This window comes from Cystoisospora suis (genome assembly GCF_002600585.1).
Source record: "Cystoisospora suis strain Wien I chromosome Unknown contig_218, whole genome shotgun sequence".
NCBI lineage: Eukaryota > Apicomplexa > Conoidasida > Eucoccidiorida > Sarcocystidae > Cystoisospora > Cystoisospora suis.
In genome coordinates, this window is record NW_027153020.1 from 24189 (window position 1) to 32561 (window position 8373).

General features: G+C 55.4%; 2 protein-coding genes across 2 annotated transcripts; one reads left to right on the top strand and one right to left on the bottom strand.

Annotated features, from left to right (window-relative positions):
* Window positions 1-10: 10 nt before the first annotated feature.
* Window positions 11-2867, bottom strand: CSUI_000569 (uncharacterized protein). Its single transcript, XM_068060803.1, has 2 exons — window positions 1467-2867; window positions 11-961 (listed from the first exon to the last, which is right to left on the bottom strand). The coding sequence occupies exons 1-2, from the start codon at window positions 2620-2622 to the stop codon at window positions 888-890; spliced, it is 1230 nt and encodes a 409-aa protein (XP_067927213.1). The 5' UTR covers window positions 2623-2867; the 3' UTR covers window positions 11-887.
* Window positions 2868-4719: 1852 nt separating this feature from the next.
* On the top strand, window positions 4720-8373 carry CSUI_000570 (uncharacterized protein). Its single transcript, XM_068060804.1, has 3 exons — window positions 4720-5901; window positions 6743-7439; window positions 7890-8373. The coding sequence occupies exons 1-3, from the start codon at window positions 5785-5787 to the stop codon at window positions 7976-7978; spliced, it is 903 nt and encodes a 300-aa protein (XP_067927214.1). The 5' UTR covers window positions 4720-5784; the 3' UTR covers window positions 7979-8373.

Sequence of the window (8373 nt, forward strand, 5' to 3'; positions counted from 1 at the left end):
TCCACCTGGAACATTAATTGGAACACTTCGTAGATACATGTGGTGCTCTCCTCAGAGCTCGGCCATGCTTCGGCAGTAGAGACCAAGTCTATCCCGCTGACAAGACGATCCCTAGCGCAGCCACCAACGTGCCTCAGCTGACGAAAGAACTGGGAACTAGACACACAACCGCGTGGCATGCAATGGCCTCCTTCCTTCCAATAGACCCTACACCTTCGTTTGTTTTTGCTTTCAAGCTTACACGGTCCGCCGGTAACTGGAGAACAGAGGCTACGCTGTCCCGCATTGCATACTTTCTCCTCTGTCCGAGCTTAATAGCATCGAGAATTACGGTGACGTCGACATTTGCAATCTGCCATCCTCTGTCCCTCACTGCTTCCGCGGCCCGTAAAAGAAGAACGGACGACCGAACTCCGTGGTACCGAGGATCACTGTCTGGGAAGTGCTCCCCGATGTCTCCGGCGCTGACTGCACCGAAGAGACTATCGCACAAAGCGTGCATCACGACGTCTCCATCGGAATGCGCAATGACCCCATAGGAACCGGGAATTGGATTTAGAGGCGACACATGTGGAAGAGCACAGGCCAGCGCGCTCACAGTGGGCGTCCGCTCACAACCGCACGATGGGACCGGCGCAGATCCCTCCGGCAACACGCTTGTAAGTTTTTTTCGCTCATCCGTTACTGCTGCCTCCGCACCGCTTAGTGTATCTACGTGGGGCATCGCCGTTCTCTGACCTTCTGTCCTTTCCGGGAAGCTGGTGGAGAGCTCTCGGGCGCGCTCGTACAATTCTGGTGCGCTTCGTCCCGGCTGCAAAAAGCCTGCAACTGATCGGGAGTCTTTCGTCGGTCCGGCATCGGAGGAAAGAGAGACCGATGTCGGTGATTCATGCTCCCTTAAAGAGACCGGCAAAAAGTACGCAGAAGCCCTTCGGAGCAGCGACCCGTAAGAAGCGCGGGCCTTCGACCACAAATCAGCAACAAAAGAAACTGATTTTTCAGCTGGGCAGGCGACAGTCACCCCGCCCACGACGAGCGGACCTGTACGCGCGCAAAAATACCACTTGTACCGAATGGCAGTGCTGTGTAGCTTACACATCGTGCAACGCGCAGACAAACTCGGCTCCAGGAAGATACACTCCTTCAGCGCAAAAGGTGTGGATGACTTGCAGCATCCACTCCGTTGTCTCCGCTGCTCTGTGCCAGCTAGGTGTTTTTTTTGCTGTATTGCCCAGTGACATACTGACTGTGAGAGGGAACTAGAAGCCCTGTGAAGGGGGCCACCGCGATACAGCACCAAGTCACGCGAGGTCACATGAAGGGGGAGGCCGGAGTCGTGTGCGTGGTGCCATACACGAATGTCGCCAGCGGCAATCGTGCCGCTCGCATCCCCCTTCTGCGAATGATATAGGGGCGGCGGGTTCGATACTAAGTGTGTACGCACTCGATGAAGATTCTCTCCCTACCTGTTGCTTCTCGAGGATTAAGAGTAATATGATGTAAGTCGTAACCGTGACCGACGCGGACAGCTTTCAGCGGTGCTTTTAATGAACTGAGTGGCACCAATCCCGGCACCTGCTCGGTCTTTCGGAGCTCTCGGTCGCAACTCATGACTGTGGCGTGATTTTTTCCCCCAGCTTCCGAGGCTTCGCCAAGTCGGCATTTTGTTACTTGTCGGTCATTCGCTTCTTCTCTGGAGTCCCTTGAAAGCCGAGAAGCACCACCAGAGGTTATCACTCCCAAGAAGAGTTGAGCCACACGTTCCATACGACTGCGGCTCGGGCCACGACCTCTTACTCCCTCAAGAAAACAAGGGGGCGTCGTGAATGCCGAAACTACATTCACCGGCGAGCAGGTCCCTGCTCTCGTTCCCACGCACTCGGTCAGTTGTGATAGTTTGGCGAGCCCCCTCTCGCCGGCTGACGCGGGCAGGGCGTACGAGTCGCGACTTCCCCATAAATCCGACGAAACGTGCTGTTGAGATGTCAATGCCGTGTGCGAACAAAAACTGCGCACTGGCAGCGGGGTCGGAACTGCCGCCCGAGACCGGTGTCCCGGTCGGGAGGCACTACGCATGAGTGTAGCACATCGTAACGAATGGGACGCGGACACCACGTTTTCCCGTGGAGGAGACGTGTGTTGGCAACCCCAAGCTCTGGTATATACCGCTCTGTCGCTATGAACGCCGCTCCAGCTCCTCCCACCACAACGCGGGAACCCGTCAGGAGAGGCAGTTCGGACCACCGCCGACAACGGAACGAAGAGGCCGCGGGACGCATCAGGGACCAGCCTGCTGTGGCTGGCCGCTGTGCGGAAAATAGGAGACGACGGTGTACCAGCCTTCTGTGCAATGACGGAAAAGCCCGATGCACGAAACGGGGGAGATTGGTCTTGGAAATAGAAGAGAAGCAAAACAAAGAAAAGATAGCGGCAAAAGCTGAATGGCATATACGAGAAGCCAAATCTCATAGCAACACGCGTGTCAGACTGTGTGGAGATGCCCCCGTACACACTGGTTGAGGAGGAGGCCATTGCCACAACTGCCAGGTGACCAGTGCATCTGGTCGTCCGAGCAGCGACGACAAACCCGCATCCGGCAAGGCGAACTGGCCGCAGAGACATACAGACTCAACAATGCATCCAGCGCGGTTTCCTGTGTCTCCGCCCCCACAGAAGCCGACACACGCCAGCCGAAAGACGCTTGGCACTCGATTGATTGTTGGGAACTACAGCGGCAGTGACATGGCAAAGCAAAGAGGACGATCATGTCTTGCCGCGGGGCAATATGGGTAACACAGCGGCCGGGTCTGCGTGTGTCTAATCCCACGTCTCCTCAGACCCTCGCAGGAACGTGCTTTCGGATTCTGATAGGGTGTAGTAGTCGCAGGAGGTTAGATACGCGGCGAGCTGTCTCCTTGCATGCGTAACGAACTGGAGGAGAGCCGAAAAGCCGGCACTCAACCGCAAGTCGTCAGAGGGAAGGAACCTCGTAGACGCGTCGTGTTCCTGTGCCCGCAAGCTTCAGGAGTATGCTCCTGCTACAGGATGGCACGAAGTACTTCATCGAAGTCGAGAGACACCCCCTCTATGCCAGTCCCATCAAGGCGGCGACAGTCAGCCCGCGGGGCAGAACTGCTACTTGTTGCCCTCTCGTTGGCGCCCGCTTTTCGTTGACAGCACACACACCTCCGAAAGTCAATCCGCGAGTCTCTGTCGTGCGTTTCTGATGTTCCTGGAACGATGGAACAGTTCCACTCCACTTCACGATATCTTTCGGCTATACGACACCACGCGCCGCTCCCAGCCTAACAACAGGCTCAACGCAGTGAGCCGCTGAACAAGGGAGGCAACAGTTACATAGAAGAGCTGAGCTGGACACTCTAATGGAAGACAGAGATTTTCAGGAGCGTGCGTGGGGCCCCGAACGTCCTCAACAGCACGGAGTGCTGCTTCTGTGCGTGTGCCCGCTTCTCTTCATTGAAGTATTTCGGTAGTGTGACGCCGCAAGGGCGAGCCGCTGTAGCAGTCCGCGGCACTGGCGAACACTCTATATCTAGTGATGGCCGTCGTTGTACACCGGGCACCACATAACTGAGCCGGTGTTTGCCCAGTGACAGAGTGTAGCCTAGGACCGACCCCTATCCGCTAACCGTCTGCGGAGCAAACGGTAAGCCACTCTTGTTCAGAATTCCAGCGGTGTCACGTTCTTGACCTTGGACAAGATTACTCAGTCGCAGTAAACGCGATCGCAAGGTGGCAGAGTAAGTGTGCTGTCTCACACCATTCTCCCGAATTCTCTATCCCCGCTCTTTCTTGAGACAGGGGATGTGCGCCAGTTGCCATGCGTAGTTGCTCAAAGGCTGTCAAGGTTAGTACTAGAAAAGGGAACGAGAAGAGCCAGTAGTGACAAAAACTCCTGTAAGAGTCATTTCTAATGCTGCCAGCTACTTTTCTTGTTGGGCAGTTTACGCTCGGGGTGATTTTTCCCGGAATGCCTCGGCGCCTGAAGTGTCCTTTCATGGTCGGCGTGAGCGTGACCGGTTCCGCATACGGAGTCAGCCTCAATCTTGCGCGGTGAAGCGTTCTCCGTGAGGGAGGGTGCGCCCCGCGTGCCATTTAAGAGCAGTAGCAACCGCCCCATCGCAGTAGTGGTACATATAGTCTCTCAGGATTCTCCGCTGCAGTTTTGCGGCTATCACAGTCCGACGCAGCGGCGAGCGGCGTGAGAATGGTGCCCAGCCGACTGAGTGCTCGCATTTCCATCCGCGGTGCTCCGCACGAGCACAGAACAGCCACGAGATCACTTTTCGTGGGCGTTGGAGACCGGGTGAGAGCGGTGACTTTGAGCCTCGACGACGCGCTTTCCGTCAAAGCTCGTTCAGGGCCGCTTGACAGACTGGTTTCTAGCGCCGCAGCTCAGTCGCACGTCACACCCACCAGGCAGCTCCACACACCACGACGCTCCCCAAGGACTGCTGGCTGACGCAAATTGCCGGCCACAGCACAAAGATAACAAGCACCATGCCTGGCCCCCAGCGCTACACTTGAAACTACTCTTTAACTCAAGCACTATCCTCATCGAAGCGGACAGACTGCGATAAGTCAAGTGAAGTAGTCTAGCCGGACGGCCACTGAGCTACCGCATGTACCACTGCCCGCATGCTCTTCTTGTGTGCTTGCTGATTCTCGCGTTGGGCAACAGACCTTTCACGGGATTCCCGAAAACCGGTGTTGTAAAGGAAAGTCCCGAGAAGTGAGGGAAGCGAGCAAGAGGATGCGACGCCCTAATTCGTGCTTTTTGGTTCGCCTGCCTGAGTCTTATCCGCTGTCTTCTGTCGCCCTTCTCGCGTCTCCGAAGTGGGGAAAGGTGTTGTGGCTAGTGCTTTTCATGGGTCTCCCGCATGCAGCCGTGTTCCGCACCGGGTCCCGCTTCAGCTTACTGGCTTTTTCTCTCCTGGGTCCTGTCTCTGTTTCGGTGTGTCCCCCAGTGACTGGCCTCTTTAGGTTTTACATGTTGATCGTCGCCTCGCTATCATCCCGCGCCGGTTGCAGCGTCCTCACCTTCCGTAATTCCGTGCCGTCGTTACGAGCTTCACCAACGCATCTCTCGGTCTTCCCCCCGTAAACAGCAAAGCCCATTCCGCTAGAGAATTTTGCGTCACCACTTCTGCCCCGGCCTGTCAGCTGTTGGTCGCCGGCGTCCCAGCTGGATGCAAATTGTAACTGCCACCCCTTTTCGTTTCACTTTAGCGGGGGGTTGATGCAGTGGAGCCTCAACCTGCTAGGATCTGGCGCTTTTTTCCTGGCAACGCTCATGCACCTCTACGCCCACGTGCATGCTTCCCCCGAAACTGACTCTGGACGCCCTCAATTCTGCATGCAGAGTAGAGGACGTAGCCTGCTTGGGTCCTTTCTCCGTGTCCGAAGTTGTCCGGGCGTCCGGATTCTACGAGAATTCCACCTTTTTTGAAGAGTGAGTCAGGCTGGATTGAAAATCATACGGACTTGAAGGGACATGATCGCTCGTATTCTCCAAAGTTGGCAAGCACCGAGCTCGTGGGAATGCTGGATTTCCCTGCTGCTGTTCAAGACGGCGTTCTCGTCGCCTTTTTGCGTGCAAAATGACAGCTGACAAAAACAAAGGGAGAACCTGTCCGCGAAGCGCAAATGATACCGCTCACTGAGTCGACTCTAAGGAAAGGGGACAATCGCGAAAATGCTTTGGAGAGGGGGACCCGGCCTGCCGCACGCTGGTATTGGCCTTGAGGTGTCCTTTCCAACTGTATGCAGCAAGCATGCAGCGGGGCTGGGGGGAGAGAGAGCACCGTTTCAAAAGGAGTGTGTCCGGGGTCTCTCCCTGAAGGCACGTGCAGACTGGCGCACATTCTTAAGATTGCCGGGGTACGGCGTCGCGGTAGTGCTCTCGTTGTGCTTGTAAGACACATGTGTGCCATGAAGCTCCCAGGCGATCCGGCTCCCACTACGGGGGCGGCCCGATAGTACCTTGAAGAGCTATGCAGTTCAGCTACCTATTCCGCTGGCTTAACGCTTTTGCGGAACGTCCTTGGGCAGCTGGCCAGTTCTTGTTGCTATATACGCCTTACGCGTGACCGGCCTCGGTATACTCCGAAGGGTGCAAATATTCCACTGTGGTTCCGATAGAAACCTTCTCGATACATGAAGCTTTATCTGTGAGAGTAGCTGCGCATGTCGACTGAGGGATGCATGTGTATGGGGGAGCATGAGTGCATGCATTCTATCACTCACATGGGCACGTTTGGGTGGGACAGAGGCCGGGAATAGGTTTTGTACTGTTTTGCAGTATAGTGCCGCTGAAGCTGTATACACCGCGTGTCGCGTTGTAGCATCCTTACAGTAATACTTCCTGAAGCTCTTATCTTGTCACCAGGGCCGGCACTCACTCTGTCTATTCACGGCGCACCACACACCGTGTTCCGTCCGAGAAGTAGGAGAGAGAAGTTTGTAGGTTCGGTTGGGGTGCCTTTCGTGCTGTGTCGGTCCTTCCGACCGTCTGCAATTCATTCGGCCCGGCTTTAGATGCGCTGGCTTACGCCGAGGACCCCTTGATTACTTTTCTTTCAAAGAGCAGTGGACTTTCATTTCGAGACTTCATGCACCCGCTCCTTTCCTACGTATTTCTACAGACTCCAGTACATCCGTTTTCATGCTGATTCAGAAAGTCACCAGTCAATGCACTTGGATAAGTACCTTGCTCGTCGGAATGAAAGGGTTCTCGCGGGTCCGTCCTTGTGTGTCTTACCTGCGCCGTCACAGGAAACAGAAATGGCGGCCCATTCCACGTCTTTTTCCTTGGCGAATGGCCCACAACGCTATACCAAGACGATATCCGCTATACAAGCATCGAAGTCTCTTCCTCCCTGTCTCCGTCCCTTCATATTCACCTCAAGCGGCAAAGTGCCTGCCGCGGACTCCCCTGACCATCACGAACAATGCAGCTAACCTCCCTCGAACGTTTGAGCTGCAGCGGTTGCTCTCTCGAATGCAGCCTGTCACGCATGCAGCGCCTTTCCCCGCAGGTCATCTTTCAATGAGTCTACCTCGCCGCCTCCGGTTCCATGTCGGGGCACGGGATACGGTTCCCGAAAGTGATTTCACTAGTCTGTCATCGCGCGTTCTTAGAGGAGCAGGTCCAGGAGCAACGCGGCAGCATACGGTTTCTGACGGGACTCCGGCAAACGCAGACGAAAGGTCGCCGTTTTCAGGATCGTTTGTAGTTCTGTACTCTTCAGACAAGTCGTCGGCATTTTTGTCTCTCAAGGACCACTTATCTCGGATTGCTCCTGACGTCGTGCTTGAGGCGTGTCAGAGCACTGGGAATCCGAGGGAGTTCAGGGTGAAGAGACGAGCAGATAACGTTGTCGTGTTCGACTCAGAGAGCGAAAGACGATTTCCTCGAGGTAAAGAGTATGTTTTAGTGTCTGTTGTAGGAGTATGTTTTAGTGTCTGTTGTTCTCAGCGAAGCCCCGTCTTCGGAGCTGACAGGTCCACCGACTCTTTAGTACGTATGCCCTGCGTGCCCGCCCCCTAGGTCGAGGCTTTTGGCACCGCATATGGAACAGCTCTCCATACAACACCTAGACTACGGGACTCTCTCCTTTTCACCGTTCGTGCACATGCACTACATATCGCCACTCCTGGTTCATCCGGGTCCAGGAAAACGGGTGTCGAGCGGTCTGGGTCAAAACAAACGGGGCACCGTTGCAAATTCCGTTCTGTACTGTGTCAATCCAGTCGAACTAAGGTGCACCAGATGGCTACGGGAGACGGGCGTGGTATGGCGGGTCCGGTCTTTCAGGTGCTGTACAATTTGAGACACGCGGGCTCTTTGTTCTGCTTTCGGACCGCAGGAGGCAACGCAGGCGAACGAGCGCGGAGCCCTGAAGAGTCCACGGTCGCCGCCGCGGTGAGAAGCATTCTTATATCTGCAGGGCTATGATCGCACACTTCCACTTACTATTATGACGCCAGTCCTGACCACAGCCGGGTGGACGTGGACTGACATCGCTGCCGCCAGGAAGAACTCGGTGCCGACGAGCGGAGGGGCGATGGGTGACAACAGGCGAAATTGTTCGAGAACATTTCGGGGACTTCAGTCGCGTGAAACGCTTCAGGCGGCCATAGCGCGTTGGAACACAAACAAGCACGGCATGCCAAGTGAATCGAAGAAGGTACATGGGACTCGGAGAACCCCAAACTGTTACGAGCACACCAGTGTCTGCCTTCGTTTTCTAGTGGATGTTTTTTGTTTTCCGGCTCTGTACTTTGGCCACTCCGTCTGGCCATCAATTGAGGCAACAAAAGGACAGCAGTATTTAAAAGCTGAGATACAAG